Source organism: Elephas maximus, chromosome 26, assembly GCF_024166365.1.
Source record: "Elephas maximus indicus isolate mEleMax1 chromosome 26, mEleMax1 primary haplotype, whole genome shotgun sequence".
In the NCBI taxonomy this organism is placed as follows: Eukaryota; Metazoa; Chordata; class Mammalia; order Proboscidea; family Elephantidae; genus Elephas; species Elephas maximus.
Genome location: NC_064844.1, coordinates 24852698 through 24870831, shown reverse-complemented (window position 1 = coordinate 24870831; position 18134 = coordinate 24852698). Strand labels below are relative to the sequence as shown.

Here is an 18134-nt window from a genome sequence, read left to right as displayed (position 1 = left end):
GAACAAAATTCTAACTCAAAAAGAAAGCCCAAGAGTTGCTGGCCTGACAGAGAACGGAGAAAACTTGAGAGTATGGCCCCCGGACACCCACTCGGCTCAGTAATGAAGTCACTCCTGAGGTTCACCCTTCAGCCAAAGACTGGACAGACCCATAGAACAAAATGAGACTAAAGGGGCACACCAGCCGTGGGCAAGGACTAGAAGGCAGAAGGGGACAGGAAAGCTGGTAATAGGGAACCCAAGGTTGAGAAGGGAGAGTGTTGATATGTTGTGGGGTTGTTAACCAATGTCATAAAACAATATGTGTACTAACTGTTTAATGAGGAACTAGCTTGTTCCGTAAACCTTCATCTTAGGTACAATTTTAAAAAAAGTGAAAAAAAAATTGAATTGCTACAGTGTTCCAGACACTGTGAAATATTATCCACCAGTATTCTTACAATGCTAAAAAAAAGTAGAAAATTTACTTTTGCCTTCGTTATCCCATAATCTCATAGCCTTAGGTATTATCATTAATTCCTTTAGAACAAATTACAAAACTAAGATCAAGGAAATAAATAAATAAAACATGAGCAAAATGTTTTAAGTCAGCTTTATTGAGGTATAATTTACATATGATAAAAGGTACTCAACTAAAATATGCATTTTGATAAGTTTTGACAAATTTATGCATTTGTGTACCACTACCACAATTAAGCAATAGAACATTTCCATCATTCTAAAAAGTTCCCTGTGTGCCACAATTGATAAGCATCTCCCGGGCACAAAGGAGCCTATTGGATACTACAAGTGGGGACACGGCCATCAAAGAACTTGTCATTCAGTGAAAGAGAAACAGATGTATTAGTTGTCATACTTGCTCAAGTTTTTTTCTTTAGATGATTTTCCCAATCTATGACCTGCTAATAAAATTGGTAGGTCTAAATTAATTGATCTGATTCAAAAGAGAATGTAGCCTATTAAAAACTACTTTCACTTTAAATAGTGAGTTTCATACTTAGTCACAAAATGATATTTACTTTTAAGTCTTAAGCAAAATATTTACGCAACTTTGCATTTTTAATCTTCTAAAATCACATAAACCTCAAGTTGCCTTTAATAGCTGTGTTCATTTCAATTTTTGAAGTTTATACTTCAAGTCAGTCCTTTGCCAATTCTATCTGCTATCCATTGCTCTTGATTTCAATTGACAGGTCCAGGGAAGACGGGGTGGCCTGATCCAGAAACAATGATGATGCAATGTTGAGGAATAAGTTGAAGGAAAGAAGCAACCGGCACCATGGAAAAAACCAAAACAAAGCCAGGTTAGATTTTTCCTGTGTCTTGCCTTAGGGTTCAGGATTCAACAAATGCAGGTTTTAGAAATGTAGGTCTTGCCAATGTCTCAAAACATGACAATATGTTAACCTGACTATTTTAATTTCCCTATCATCATATGGGTTTTTTTTTTTTTTTTTTTTAATCATCGTGTGGAGCCCTGGTGGTGCAGTGGTTAAGAGCTTGGCTGCTAACCAAAAGGTTGGCTGCTCAAATCCACCAGCCACTCCTTAGAAACCCTATGTGGCAGTTCTACTCTGTCCCATAGGATTGCTGTGAGTTGAAATCAACTCCATGACAATGGGTTTATCATCATACGTTGACCATGAAGACCACAGACTTGGTGCTGGAGAAATAGAAAATGCTATCTATATAATCTGGTCTGAGTACTATCTTATTTTTCTTAGCAATAATTTTAAGACCATCTCAAATAAGCCAACATTCAGTTTCAACTAATAGACATCAAACGTCTAGCCTGTTTCATAAGTGATTTCTCTTTTAATCTTTACAGCAACCGTATATAAGTAGGTACTGTTATCATTTCCATTTTACAGATGAGGTAACAGAAGAGAGATCAAGCCGCAGCTATAACATGACAAATTTAGACCTGGAAGCCTGGTCTCTGTTCCCAAGTTCTGGCTTTTTCCGTTATACCAAAGTACTAGGACATAGTGTTAAATGGGTTAAATAATCTTTACTCAAGCTTGTGCAAAGAGTTTTGGTGATCTCAAAGCATCTAGATTTTATAGGGACAGCCCTCTCTGTGTGTGTAAGTTCTGGACTGAGGTTATGTAGTATTTATGAACTTAACATACTGAGGCTGGTTCCTCTAAGGAGGGGTTTCCCGTACCAGCATGCCTTAGGAGAACAGTATACACACCCATATAGCCAGATGTTTGCAACCAGTTTTCAGCTATAAACAGCTTTATTGCACACAAATGTGACACAATATAGAGATGTAGCTAAATGGATGAGCAACAAGCTCAATGTTTTACATGGGTTTCCTTGTCTTCATGGCCAACCAATGTGGCTCTGAAAGGTACATTCTGGTTTTACCTTTGTTTTCTCTAGGTAGTGAATGGTGTCTCCCAGTCTTTACTGTTGCCAGCACTGTTTTCCTCCTGCCTGCATCATTCCCAAAACCTTTCCAATGGCAATTCCCTTCTACGTGCCCTCTTACCCAGGAGGACAACAAGATTCCCTTAGCTGATCTTGGTAGTGACAGAAGGGCAGAGTTCAGACATTTGGAAAGGATCAGAGGTACGAAAAGTAAGGGACATTTTATACAGGCCCCCTGAGAACAATCGAGTGACAGCTGAACAGCTTTTCTGACTCTAGAACTTTTCCTTCGGGTAAACTGCAGTCAGCTCCAAGTACATGAGGGAGATATTTCATGGCTTGGAAACTCTATGGGGCAGTTCTGCTCTGTCCTATAGGGTTGCTATGAGTCGGAATTGACTTGACGGCAGTGGGTTATTAAAAACAAAACAAAACAATAAATCTGTTGCCGTCGAGTCAATTCTGACTCATAGTGATGCTACAGAACAAAGTAGAACTGCCCCATAGGGTTTCCAAGGAGTGGCTGGTGGATTTGAAGTGTCAACCTTTTGGTTAGCAGCTGAGCTCTTAACTACTGTGCCACAACGACCATTAATCATTTTTTTTGGTTGAGAAACTTCCCCACTGTGGTAGAACATGACTTTCTAGTATAAGAGTTATATCAGGCATATATGATTTGGTCATTAAGATGTGAATATAAAGATCACCTATACCATCTTATTTTTTTGTTGTTGTTATTCTTGAATCATTGGTTTCTTGTCATGCAGGCACAGATATAGGATCCTACAGGTCCCTTTACTCCCTGTATGTATCTGAAGAGGATAGGGGCAGATTGAGCCACGTTGATTGAACAAAGCTCTTTTTCTCCACAGGGGAGAGCGAACATATGCTGATGAATAACCCTTCCACACAAATTTACCAGGTAAAGACAAATAGATTGTTTTGAATGTTTCCATGTGTAATATCAATGACTATCCTTTATGCATAGAGTTGTTTACAGCTCAAAAGTGTTTCCACCTATGTCATTGAATTTGTTCTCTTATTAAGACTGTGAGATAGGCAGAGCAGCAAGTACCATTCACATTGTACTTCTGAGGAAACTGATTACTGAAAGATAAGTTAATCCAGCTTATAAAGCAGAACCTCCTCACCTCAAACTCTGCTTTTCTTGCCTATTACTATGGCCATTACATTACATAATAAAATTCCTCTCAGAGAGGAGAGAGCAAGACCTGCTTTTCCTATTTCAGCAGGGAGAATTGAGAATTGCAAGGGGGTTAACATTTGAAAATATACAAATGTGGTGATAGAAAAAAATTAAAAGTGTCTTTTAAACAATGGGACCAACTTAATTTTCAAGGAACATAAATGTTCTGCCAAACAGTATATAATATTTTTGCTATAAGGGTCACGTTGGGCTGTTTTGACTCTCAACATAGTACTTTCTTGGCTTCTACCTTCCCACTGTAAATTTGAAGTAAATGTCTGTCCTTAAAAATCATGGAAAGGAGAATGAAGAACACCAAAGACACAAGGAAAATATTAGCCCTAATGACAGAAAGGGCCACATAAAGCAGAGACTCCATCAGCCTGAGACCAGAAGAGCTAGATTGTGTCCTGCTACCATCAATGACTGCCCTGACAGGGAACATGACAGAGAGTCCCTGATGGAGCAGGAGAAAAGTAGGGTGCAAAACTCAAATTCTAGTAAAAGGACCAGACTTAATGCTCTAACTGGGACTGGAGGCACGCCAGAAGACATGGCCCCCGGACTCTCTGTTAGCCCAGGACTGAAAATATTCCCAAAGCCAACTCTTCAGACAAAGATTAGACTGGACTATAAGACATAATATGATACTTGTGAAGAGAGTGCTTAAAGTAGATACGTGAGACTAAATGGGCACCTCCTATCCGGAGGCGAGATGAGAAAGCAAAAAGGAACAGGAGCTGGTTGAATGGACACGAGAAAACTAGAGTAGAGAGGAGGAGTGTGCTGTCATATTATAGGGACAGCAACTAGGGTCACATAACAGTGTATGTATAAATTTTTGTATGAGAAACTAATTTGAACTACAAACTTTCACTTAAAGCACAATAAAAAAAAATTTTAAGGGAAAAAAATCATGGAAGTTTACTCTGACAAAATTGGTTATATAAAAGTAGCTTGGGCTAAGGAAACCCACTCTCCTCCCTGGAGTTAAGGCAGTGCCCTCTGCAATAAAAGAGAAGGAAAAAGGAATTTACAAGGCTTGATGGGAGTTGGGAGAAAGGGTTATTTCAAAGTTGGCGCTAAGATTTTGAGCCCTGGTAACTAGAAAAAAAAAAAAAAGCAGTCTTCAGAATGGAAATAGAGGAATCCAGAGATGCAGATAGTGTCAGGGAAATGCTGTTTAGGCTTGTTTAGTTTAAGTGACTATCAATCAAAAATAACAGTTACCAGAAATATCATGCAGGAGACCGTGGCTGTAGGCCCAATTAGGGCAAGCCAGCTCAGGACTCTGAAAACTTTTTTAACCGTAGTGCTTCTACGGTTAGACCAGCAACGGGAGGGGTGGGGGAAGCAGCTTCATTTCAACTGACCTCATGTTTATTGAGGTACTCCCATGTGCAAAGTATACTACTTGGCCTAATGGGAAATGAAACAGATGACATTCTCCTTGATTCTTAAGTGCCCACAACCTGGAAAACACATACAATAAATAGCTCGTACAAGGTAGGCTTTTGAAAGAATTATAATAATAGCATTGATAAAATGCTATGGGATACGGGGTAGGGGAGGAGGTGAAATGAATTAATGTTCAATGGAGGATCTGAACCAGGCATTTAAGGACAAGTTGGATATTTGGTACGTGGATATGGGGAAAAGATATTTCAGGCAGAGGGACCAGCTTGAACAAAGCTCTGGAAGCAGGAGTGGGTCTTTGCTCTGTGCTGATTGGATGTCTCCCTTGTCCAAGACCTCCAAATGCTTTTCCCGCCCACCTCTCCTGTTCGTGTCTGACCTGTGTATGGCATTTGATGGGTATGGGTACATCTTTAAACTCAGGTATGATTTAAAGTCTATTAAAAATATTATGTAGGTCAATGCCTGAATGTTAGCTAAATATAGCTGAAAGAAGGTGCCCTCGTTTTTTTTTTTTTTATATCACAAATCCAAATACATCTGTTCACAGTGGAACAAATGAAGCAGTGGGAATGAAGTGGGTCTGTACGACCTCTGCGATACTATGGCTATAACCCAACCCTGTTTCAAAAGAATGCTTCCTAGTGTTTTAAACCCTGTTTTAAAAGAATTCTTCCTAGTGTGTTTACTCCAAGCAACATCTAACCAAATGAAGAAAGAAGAAGTAAAGAAAGAAGAGGAAATGGGAGGAGGAAATGTGGAGGGGTTAACTACAATAGGGTCTAATCTATACTAGAAGGGAAAGTTTCTGAAGCAAAATCTGAAATTTCAGCCATTCTGTATCTCTTTATTTATTTTCTTGACAACCCATTCTTTTCTAACATTATAGTATATAGTATCTCGTTTATTTTCTTACTCTCTGTCCACTCCACTAGAATGTAAGCTCCAAGGGCAGGGGCTTAGTTCATTTTGCTCTTTGTTGTACTCTCAGCAGAAAGTGTAGTACCTGGCATATAGTACATATTTAATAAATATTAAATGAGTATCTGCAAGATGTGTATATCGCTTTGAGCCAAGAGGTTTAATCGAGTCATTCAGTCTGGTGCTAAGAGGTGTTGGGAAAATCGTCTGGTTTTTCTTTTTAGGCGGCAGGAGGGGAGACGAGATCGTCACTTCATACCCTGGTCAAAATAAAATCCTAAATGGATTAAACACTTAAACATAAAAAAATCAAAACCATAAAAGTTTAAAATAAGTGAATTTTTTTTTTTCATCTTTGGATGTGAAATGTCTTTCTAAGCAAAGGGGCAGTGGAATAAGTCACGAAGGAAAGGGTTAGCTCTACCATCTCTCAGTTCGTTCCAGGTAGAATTACCACCAGAACAGGTGAATCAGCATGGATACACCAACTATAGCTTAGGTTTTCAGGCTCAGTTGAACCCAAGCCTGTTACCTTGTTCTCTCATCCTTTGTTCACTGCACGTACCCCTCTCCTAGTCCACTTCAACCTCTTTTTCTTCAAAGTCAGGTTGTGTTGCTTCAGCCTTGATTACTTCATTTTCATAGGGATTGTTTAAAAATTATGATTCCATTAATACGAGGAGGGGGTTCCACAACTAAAGCAACAGATGTGGTGACCGCACACTTTAGCCTCACACTAATGATTTGAACTCCAGGTGTGCTTTTGGTTCACTTGTGGCCTTAAGAATGTAAACCCTGCAGCTTCCTCTACTTTTATTACTTGTGTTTTCTGTATCTTATCACTCAATACATGTTTTTCTAAATCCACTAATTTAGGACATTACATATCATAAAAAATATCTCCAAAATCATAGTTATATTATTATGACTTTTCAAATCCTCTAGTCAAAAATATATTTATTAATTAATTGAATACATTACTTCCCTTCAATATAGTAGATTTCCCTTTGGGTCAATACTACCCAATATCCTTTGACTTAGTAATTTCATATTTAAGAATTTGTCCTTAGGAAATACTCTGAAACACATGCAAATCTTTAAGTAAAAAGCACTATATGACAGCAGTATTGATAATATCAAAAAATTACAAACAATATAAATTTCCAACAAAAGTAAACAGGTAAATTCTGGCACATCCATAAGATAGAATATTATATAACCATTAAAAATAGATATTTAGAAAAAATTTTGAAGGGTATTGGAAAGGGCTTATGAGAATGTTAGGCAAAAAGGAGGGGCAGAATCAAAATGTATCTGTAGTGTGATTTCAACCATATAAATATCCACATTCATATGTATAGAACAAAATGGGAGGAAATACACCACCATGTTAATTGTTATGTTGAAGTAATGAGATTTAAGGTGATTCACTTTTTTCTTCTTTCTTTTTCTCTGTAATGAAAATAATTTTGAGAAATAAGTCATGTGCCAAAAAGACTTCTAATTGAAAAATGATGGGAACCAGACCTACAGCAATAGGTTTCATCATCAAAACTGCCATTGAAAGCTTTCTAGGATTTGTAAGTCCTGTTTCAGCCTCACTCTCCCTTTGCCATTGGTGGATGTTCTTCTAACACCAGAGAAGTTAACTGTACCAGGCTGTGGTGCATCCAGAGACCGATGAGATAGATTTCCAGCATACCAAGCCTCACATCCACTGCACTAGGGCCCTGTAAGGATGACATTAAGGTCAACTTCTGCAGGAGGCATAAAGGAGTGCATTTGGGAAATTTGCTCTTGACTGTTTGAATTACTTACTGCACACTTGTGATTTAATTTTGGAGGATTAATAAAGGCACCTAAAATTAGGAAGAAGGAAGCTGGCAGAAGAATCATGTTTCCTCTGCAGTGACCATGATTCAGGAGAAACTAAAATAATTACCTCAACACCCTTGCAGTCATGTTCTAGTTCAAAATATCTCGGCTTTTGCTCTTATAGAGGCTTTAGTCAAGTGTTGTGGGAATCGCACCTGGCTTGTGGAGGTTTCCCAAACCTTGACGTTTACAACTTTGCAGAATTCCTAAGGCGCAGGCCTAGTCCCCTGCCTCCTATTAACCTCCTAATGTTGGTAATGGAAACAAAGGAAGGGAAATTGTGCATTAGAAAAAAATTGGAGCATATAAAAATTTAGTTTGAGGCCTGAAGGATCTTTGGTTAAAAGAAATGGAAGACACTGACTAAAATTCATCTTAAGAAGAGTTAAGAAGCCAAGAGAGCAAAGAAAAATGAGAAATAAATTAAAAGCAGGAAATAGGAAGAATTCGGACTCCTCTCCCCTATTTCTTTGAGCCTAAGATGCCCTCTGTGGTGCCCTAGGCTTCAAGGTACAAGTCTTCCCTGAATCTACCTCCAGTGGGAGCCCGCCTCCAGCGGCAGGATGGAGGGATCATAACCTCTCTAGAGCAGCTTCATGAAAAAATCAACGAGATGAGGAACGTGTTCAACTCGCTGGAGAACAAGGTAGACACCCATTTCTAATCCTTGGGGTGGGCTGTGGGCTGTCAAATAAGAAAGCTGAAGAAAGTGTGTAGAAGAGATGTTAAGACTTTATCTTCAGTGTGTTTTGTATTCACAAGGAAGTGGCCAGGTTGGTATTGGAAAGCCAGTCTGTAGCAGCCAACGATATTAAGAGCCCAGGCATCTCATAAGTAACATGTTGTTTCAGGTGTGTGTTTGTGCTCATGATGGCTTCCCCTCCCTGACTGGTCAGTGGTTGTGAAGTTGTTTTAAAGCAATAGTGTTACTTCAGTGACAGGTACTCCAGCAGCTCAAACTAATAGTTGAGAAGGGCTCATAGCTCAAAATGTTTCAGAATTCCCCAAGTCTTTATATTAAGTTAGTTGTTAGAGAAAACACATCAATAGTTCTTAATTTTCAGAACTGAGGTTCTACAGGTAAGGAAAGGTCCTTTCCCTTGGAACTCTGCTAATGCCATTTGACTCCTGGGGAAAACTCCACACATCCACCTAAAAAAGCAGCAATAATGAAACCTATTTCTGTCGGATAGTGGTTCCCTTTCTTTTCCCAGCACTTGAAAGTGGCCCTTTGAGCACCTGAGTGAATGTCAGGGTTTCCTTCTTTCAATTTTCTTTTGACATCATACAGCCATCAATTTTATTTATTTTGTTCACTGAGGAAGAATTTACATAATGAACATTGCCAGACCAAAAAGTAGTTGACCTGGTGATAGTCCATCATGATAACTGAATCAGGACAAATACCGAAATTCACCACTAAAATGAATTAAAAATAAAAATGATCGGAGTGAAAAGCAGATTTCTTATGTTGTTTCCTAGTCCCTGCTATTTTTCTGTCTCCCAGCCTCAAACACTTGCCAGGTCCTGCTTTCTTCCTCAAAATGATCTCTGGTTCCTCTTATTTCTCCCTACTAACCAGCCCTTGAAAGAAATTCTTTGTGAAGTACAGTGAACCACAAAGCCCTTTGTTAAAAGAAAAGAAAAAAAAAAAACAGTGCTGTAAGACGCTGTCATTTCAAGGGGAAGGTGCCGTTCCAAGTTGGGACCGTTTAGACGACCAGATTCAGACGATGTTTAGAAATACACATTTGAAGTAATGTTAATAACACTAGTTTTCATTCCTTTCAAACAAGGTTACTGGGTGAACATTTTCAGTTACAAAAGAAACCTTTTAAAATGTTATGTTGTAAGAGATCTGGAGCTAAGAGTTCCTCTGCTTAGTAGGGTGTGAACTAAATGTCAGGAGAGATTAATGTTATTATCACTTAATTGTTATTATTAACTCACTGCCTTGAAAATGCTTTTCTCATTTGTTCAATAAATAAAACTGAACTTCAGAAGTGCTCCATTTTCTCCACATTTCAGTTTCTGCTCAACTTTTTGATTTGCTACGTAAGGGGGGGTGAGAAAAATGAGAATTTCTTGAACACCTTTTATGTATCAAGCCAGTAGGCACCTTACCTATATTTACTCATTTAATCCTCATGACAGCCCTGTGAAATATGTATTATTCTAGCTATTTTACAGATGGGAAAACTGCTTCAAAGAGGTTAACCAACTTGCCTAAGGTCATAGTACTTGTAGGAGAGCACTAAGATGTGAAGCTTGGTTTGTCTGACTCTGTATTTGACACCCCTTCATGGTGTGGAAGTTGACAGTGGAATTCCGATATGTGCACTCCTGCACTGCCATCCTTGACCACTGAAGATGATTCACATCACTACCCACAACATACTGAGCTCCTGCCATTATAGATATTTCCATGCCTTCCTTATGGACTGAAGCCCACTGCTGTGTAAAATGCCATTATCTCATTTTCCATGATGTCATCCAATAATATCTTAAAATCTCCTCCCTTTCAAAGAGGCTCTTAGTTACACTTAGCTATTACTCTTTTTAATCCTTTAATCTCTGAAGGGAAAAAGAACTGAATTTCTTCATCCTCTCATAATTTTTTTTTTTTTTTCTCATAATACCCTGCGGGAATATGACCATTCCTCTTCTTCCACAGAACTGAAGAATTTCCGGATCATGATGGTCTTTCACAGGCATATGTTGCTTTTCAAGTAAATCTCGTTTTAATCAAAGGTTTTAGATTAAATAGTAGTTTGCAGAAACACTTGTAAACTTAATTAATTGCTTTCTTTCTTGTCCTTATTAAGCTTCACCATGTGCTGTATAAAGAAGACTCCCTTTTCCCTAGGTGAATGGGGTCAAGGTTGCCTTAAGCGTCCAAATTTTAGTATCCCGTTAAATAAGGTCTGTAAATTTCCAAGAGCCTGGTTTCTTAAACAAAAGCAAAGTTTAAGGGGCCAATGGTGACTTTTATAATAATTTACAGCGAAGTGAATTTCCTCTTTCTGTATTATTTAGTTGCAGGCCCTGGCCTCTGAACTGAAAACTGGTTTCACGGAAGCAATGCAAGAACTGACAAGAATTCAACATGGAGAATATGCTTTGGAAGAGAAGGTGAAGAGCTGCAAGTGCTCCATGGAAGAAAAAGTTACTGAGATGAAGAATTCATTAAACTATTTCAAGGTAGCCCCCTTTCCTATTTCCCTGGTGAAAAGCAGATTCTTGGTATTAGTAACACAAGTAGAAAAATTGCATTTGCCTCTAGAAGCCAAATGCAGGAATTTCTCCTCTGGCCATTCACTAGTTATAGTGAAAAAAAAAAAAAAAAATTCATGTCTTACCCTTTTGAAGCTCTGTGTTCATACCCTATGGACAGTTCTATTCTGTCCTATAGGGTTGCCATGAGTTGGAATCCACTTGACAGCAGCGGGTTTGGTTTTGGTTTTGGTGTTCAAATTAGAGGCCACAATAGAAGTAGGTATCTCTCATTCATTCAGTCATTCGTTCATTCAACAAATATGTATTAAAAGACTACTATGGATGGACGGACTAGATATTATATTACATACTCTTACCCCATGTACCAGTTTAAATACATAAAATAAAAAAAAAAACCTGTTGCCGTCAAGCTGATTCCGATTCATAGTGACCCTACAGGACAGAGCAGAATTGCCCCATGGGGTTTCCAAGGAGCAGCTGGTGAATTCAAACTGCCAACCTTTTGGTTAGCAGCCATACCTCTTAACCACTGTGTCACCAAGGCTCCGGTTTAAATACATACCTTCTTATATTTTAGGAAGAGTTGAGCAATGCCATGTCGATGATCCAGGCGATCACTTCAAAACAAGAAGAAATGCAGCAGAAAATTGAACAGCTTCAACAGGAGAAGCGAAGAGAATCTCGAAAAGTTAAAGCCAAGTGAGTGTCTTACAAAAAATTTGCCAGAGGCAAAGTCATAGGCAGCGGTTTATGCAGAGGGCACCGAAAACACCTTCTCCACTATTGGAGTATAGCTGGCTGGCCCCTGTGCTCCACAGCATCAACATGTGATGGAGGATATAGAGCCATAAAAAGTGGTTAATACTAAAACTAGATGGTAATTATGTACATGGTAGAATTCATTTAATAATAAAAATAATATAAAACGATGCTTTGATTACAACTATAAAAACATGCAAAATAGCAACTAGAAAGATATATTTTAAAGTAACAATTGTCGTGTCAACATAGTGGGACCACCGGTGTTTTTATTTTTTTTTTTATTTGTTTTCTAATGCAACAGTTATTTAACTTCTATTATTAAAAACAAATTTATCTGACAATGTCCCAACCAAATCAAGTAGAGTTTCACTATTAAAAATATATAATCTTTATTATGTTTTTAAATATTACCAAATTTAAAATTAAAATATGGGCATACTATTCCTGTGGCCCTGGAGAACTGATTATGGTTTTCAGTTGAAGACTTGCTACTTCCTGGTACCTTTCAGTGGCTTTATTTAGTAAATGTAAATCACTGCAAGCAAATTGTCACCCTTGCAAACTCTATAAAGATATTGATAACTGGAGAGGTGGAGCCAACATGGCGCCCTAGACAGACACATCACGCTGTCCCTCTGCAGCAAAGACCCACAAAAATAAGCAAAACAAATACAAATGTCAGGGTCAAATAAAGGGATAAAGAACTAAATCAAGCACTGAATGGAAGAAGGAACTGAAGGGAAACAGAGGATGAGAAGAGATAGGGAGTGGAGGTTCCCTGCCAACGAACAGGACACAGTGTCGCCATTTTGGAGCACAGCCATCAAGGACCTTAGACAGGAAGTATGGGAAGGCAACTTCACAGAGCTCCCAGCAGGTGATGGAGCACCCGGTAATTAGAGGAACAGGCTTTCCCAGCCCTTACCTTTCCGCCCCTTATACCACTTCTACCTCTCAGGAGGGGCCATGCCAAGCTGCCTTGGCTAGGGAGACTGCCACTAATCTAAGTCCACCACACCCTCACATGCTGGCTCCTGCCACACCATTTTTTTCCTTCTTTTTCTTTCTCCCTCCCACACAGCCTGTACCTCACCTCTATCCTTTCCTGGCAGGCCACATCTTGGCTAGACAAGACTAGAGAGACACTGACCCGCCATCAGCCCAGGTCTGCCCCACCCCCACCTGCCAGTTCCAGCCGTGCCATGTATATATTTTTATTATTTCTTTTCCCTTTTCTTTCTCCCTTCCACCTAGCCATGTACTCCACCTCTATACCTTCTCACTGAGCTATGCTACTCTGCCTTGGCTAGAGAGACACCGGCCCACTGCCAGCCCAAGTCTGCCCCACTCCTACCTGCCAGCTCCTGATGTGCCATTTTTTGCTTTTATTCCCTCTTCTTTTCTTTCTTCCTCCCACCTAGCCCATACATCACCTTTGCCCCTTCCCACTGGGCCACACCATGCCACCTTGGCTATACAGGACTAGAGCAATACCAGCACACCACCACCCCAAGTCTGCCCCACCCACACCTGCTAGTTCCAGCCGAACCATTGTTGCTGTTAGGTGCCATTGAGTCAGTTCCGACTCAAAGTGACCCTATGTACAACAGAACGAAACACTGCCCAGTCCTACACCATCCTCACAATCATTGTTAAGCTTAAGCCCATTGTTGCAGCCACTGTGTCAATCCTTCTCATCGCAGGTCTTCCTCTTTTTGGCTCACCCTCTACCTTACCAAGCACGATGTCCTTCTCCAGGGATTGATCCCTCCTGACAACATGTCCTAAAGTAGTCTCACCATTCATGCTTCTAAAGAGCATTCTGGTTGTACTTCTTCCAAGATAGAGTTGTTCATTCTTTTGGCAGTCCATGGTGAATTCAATATTCTCTAACACCACAATTCAAAGGCACCAATTCTTTGGTTTTCTTTATTCCTCGTCCAGCTTTCACACGCACATAAAGCAATTGAAAACACCATGGCTCGGGTCAGGTGCACCTTAGCCTTCAACGTGACATCTTTGCTTTTCAACGCTGTAAAGAGGCCTTTGCAGCAGATTCCATGGGTGTTGATTGTGGATCCCAGTAAAATGAAACGCTTGACAACTTTAATCTTTTCCCCGTTTACCATGATGTTGCTAGTTGGTCCACTTGTGAGGATTTTTGTTTTCTTTATGTTGAGGTCTAATCCATACTGAAGGCTGTGGTCTTTGATCGTCATCAATAAGTGCTTCAAATCCTCTTTACTTTCAGCAAGCAAGGTTGTGTCATCTGCATAACACAGGTTGTTAATGTGTCTTCCTCCAATCCTTATGCCCCGTTCTTCTTCATATAGTCCAGCTTCTTGGATTATTTGCTAAACATACAGATTGAATAGGTATGGCGAAAGGAGACAGTGCTGACACACACCTTCCCTGGCTTTAAACCACACAGTATCCACTTGTTCTGTTTGAACGGCTGCCTTTTGGTCTACGAACAGGTTCTTCATGAGCACAATTGAGTGTTCTGGATTTCCATTCTTTGCAATGTTATGCATAATTTGTTATGATCCACACAGTCGAATGCCTTTGCATAGTCAATAAAACACAGGTAAACATCTTTCTGGTATTTTCTGCTTTCAGTCAGAATCCATCTGAGATCAGCACTAATGTCCCTGGTTCCAGGTCCTCTTCTGAATCCGGCTTGAGTTTCTGGCAGTTCCCTGTCGATATACTGCTGCAGTGGCTTTTGAATGATCTTCAGCAAAATTTTACTTGCATGTGATATTAATGAGATTGTTCAATAATTTCTCATTTGGTGGGATCACCTTTCTTGGGAATAGGCATATATATGGATCTCTTCCTGTTGATTGGCCAGGTAGCTGTCTTCCAAATTTCTTGGCATAGACAAGTGAGTACTTCCACTGCTGCATCCATTTGTTGAAACATCTCAGTTGGCATTCGATCATTTCCTGGAGTCTTGTTTTTGCCAATGCCTTCATTGCAGCTTGGACTTCTTCCTTCAGTACCATTGGTTCCTGCTCATATGGTACCTCCCAAAATGGTTGAATATTGACCAATTCTTTTTGGTACAGTGACTCTGTATTCCTTCCATCTTCTCTTGATGCTTCCTGAGTTGTTTAGTATTTTCCCCAGAGTCCTTCAATATTGCATCTCGAGGCTTGAATCTTTTCTTCAGTTCTTTCAGCTTGAGAAATGCGTAGAGTGTTCTTCCCTTGTGGTTTTCTATCTCCAAGTGTTTGTACATGCTATTATAGTACTTTACTTTGTCTTCTCAAGCTGACCTTTGAAATCTTCTGTTCAACCCTTTTACTTCATTTCTTCCTCTCACTTTTGCTACTCAATGTTCAAGAGTCTCTTCTGACATCCATTTTGGTCTTTTCTTTCTTTCTTGTCTTTTTAATGATCTCTTTTTTCATGTATGATGTCCTTGATGTCATACCACGATTTGTCTGGTCTTCGGTCATTAGTGTTCAATGTGTCAAATGTATTCTTGAGATGATTTCTAAATTCGTGTGGTATATACTCAAGGTGGTACTTTGGCTTTCATCGGCTTGTTCTAATTTTCTTCAGTTTCAACTTCAACTTGCATATGAGCAATGGATGGCCTGTTCCACAGTCAGCCCCTGGCCTTGTTCTGACTGATGCTATTGAGCTTTTCCAGCATCTCTTCCCACAGATGTAGTCGATTTGATTCCTGTGCATTCCATTTGGCAAGGTCCTTTTTTTTTTTTTATATGTATAGTTGCTGTTTATGTTGGTGAAAAGGTATTTGCAATGAAGAAGTCCTTGGTCTTGCAAAATTCTATCGTGCAATCTCCTGCATTGTTTCTATCACCAAGGCCATGTTTTGCAACTACCGATCCTTCTTTGTTTCCAGTTTTCACATTCCAAGCTCCAGTAATTATCAATGCCTCCTGATTGCATGTTCGATCAATTTCAGACTGCAGTTTTTTTTTTTTTTTTTAAAGAAGTTGGTAAAAATCTTTTTTTGGCCTTAGTGGTTGATGTGTAAATTTGAATAATAGTCGTATTAACTGGTCTTCCTTGTAGGTAGGTGTATGGATATTATCCTATCACTGACAGTGTTGTACTTCAGGATAGATCTTGAAATGTTCTTTTTGACAATGAATGCAACGCGATTCCTCTTCAAGTTGTCGTTCCCAGTGTAGTAGACCATATGATTGTCTGATTCAAAATGGCCAATACAGTCCATTTCAGCTCACTAATGCCTAGGATATCTACGTTTATGCATTCCATTTCATTTTTGACTATTTCCAATTTTCCTAGGTTCATACATGGTACAGTCCACTTTCCGATTACTAATGGATGTTTGCAGCTGTTTCTTCTCATTTTGAGTCGTGCCACATCAGCAAATGAAGGTCTTGAAAGCATGACTCCACCCGTGTCATTAAGGTTGACTCTACTTTGAGGGGTCAGCTCTTCTCCAGTCATCTTTTGAGAGCCTTCAAACCTGAGGGGCTCATCTTCTGGTACTATATCAAAAAATGTTCTGCTGCTATTCATAATGTTTTCACTGGCTAAATCTTTTCAGAAGTAGACTGTCGGGTCCTTCTTCCTAGTCTGTCCTAGTCTGGAAGCTCAGCTGAAACCTGCCTGCCATGTGTGACCCTACTGATATTTGAATACTGGTGACATAGGTTCCAGCATCAGAGCAACACATAAGCCCCCACGGTATGACAAATTGATGGACACATCAGGGGCCACACCATATATATTTATTTGATTTTTCATTTCTTCCTTTTCTTTCTCCTCCCACCCAACCCACACCCCACCTCTACCCCTTCCCACTGAGCTATGACATACCACCTTGGCTATAGAGATACTGCTCTGTCGCCAGCCCAGGTCTACCAGGGCCCCACCCGCTGGCTCCTGTCATGCCATTTGGTTTTCTTTTTTCTCTTTCTCCTTCCCACCTAGCCCTGTATGCCACCTCTACCCCTTCCTGCAAGACCCACCGCAGGTAGAGAGATACCGGCCCACTGCCGGCCCAGCTCCCACACTTCATTTTTTTTAATTATTTTTATTTAATTAATTTTTCTCATTCCTCCTTTTCTTTCTCCCTCCCACTTATCCCCACACCCCACGTCTACCCATTCCTGCCAGGCCACACCATACTGCTTTGGCTAGAGAAGCACTGGCCCACACCACCCCCAGTCCACACCCCCCCCACCAAATGGCTCCCACTATGCCATTTTTTTTCTTTCTCTTTCTTTTTCCCTTTCTACCTTTTCTTCTCTCTCCCATCTAGTCTTGTATGCCCCTTCTACCCCGTCCCACTGATCCTTAATGCACCACCCTGAGTAGAGAGCTACCAGTCCCCTGCTGCACCTGTTCCCGCCTGCCCCCACCCACCAGCCCCTGCTATGCCTTTTTTTCAATGGTAAAACAATGATAGAAGACATAAATTTATTTTTACTGCAAATGAGAGAGTGTTCCATTGTTCTACACTATCCATCAACTACTATACCTAAACAAAGTCTTTATAATATGATTTCTCATTTCATGAATTTATTTATTTGTTTTGTTTATTTATTGTGCTTTAAGTGAAAGTTTACAAATCAAGTCAGTCTCTCATACAAAAATGTACTCGCACCTTGCTGTGTTCCCTAGCTGCTTTCCCCCTGATAAGACAGCACATTCCTCCTCTCCACCCTGTATACCCCACGTCCATTCAGCTCCTGTCCCACTCTACCTTCTCATCTCGCCTCCAGACAGTAGCTGCCCATATAGTCTCATGTGTCTACTTGAGCCAAGAAGCTCACTCCTCACCAATATCATTTTCTGTCTTATAGTGTAGTCCAATTCCTATCTGAAGAGTTGGCTTTGGGAATGGTTCCAGTCTTGGGCTAGAGGATCCGGGGACCATGACCTCCTGGGTCCCTCTAGTCTCATTCAGAGGCTGGTCTTTTACGAGACTGAGATCTGCATTCCACTGTTCTGCTCCTTCAGGGATTCACTGTTGTGTTCCCTTTCAGGGCAGTCATCAGTTGTAGCCAGGTACCATCTAGTTCTTCCCATCTCAGTCTGATGTAGTCTCTGGTTTATGTGGCCCTTTCTGTCTCTTGAGGTCATCTTCGCCTTATGTCTTTGATGTTCTTCATTCTTCTTTGCTGCAGACGAGTTGAGACCAATTGATGCATCTTAGATGGCCGCTTGCTAGCATTGAAGACCCCAGACGCCACTCACCAAAGTGGGATTCAGAACGTTTTCTTAATACATCTTATGCCAGCTGACCTAGATGTCTCCTGAAACCAAGGTCCTCAGACTCCCGTCCCTGCTACTCTAGCCTTCATAGCATTCGGTCATATTCAGGAAACTT

General features: G+C 40.1%; 1 protein-coding gene across 2 annotated transcripts in view; it reads left to right on the top strand.

Moving 5' to 3' along the window:
• Positions 1–1279: 1279 nt before the first annotated feature.
• Positions 1280–18134, top strand: part of ARHGEF33 (Rho guanine nucleotide exchange factor 33) — a 78507-nt gene continuing 61652 nt past the window's right edge. For both annotated transcript variants that reach the window (XM_049870298.1, XM_049870299.1), the window contains exons 1-4: positions 1280–1304; positions 3249–3298; positions 10832–10996; positions 11610–11731. In XM_049870298.1, coding sequence (XP_049726255.1) covers positions 1280–1304; positions 3249–3298; positions 10832–10996; positions 11610–11731 — 362 coding nt within the window. The remainder of the gene's footprint in view (positions 1305–3248; positions 3299–10831; positions 10997–11609; positions 11732–18134) is intronic.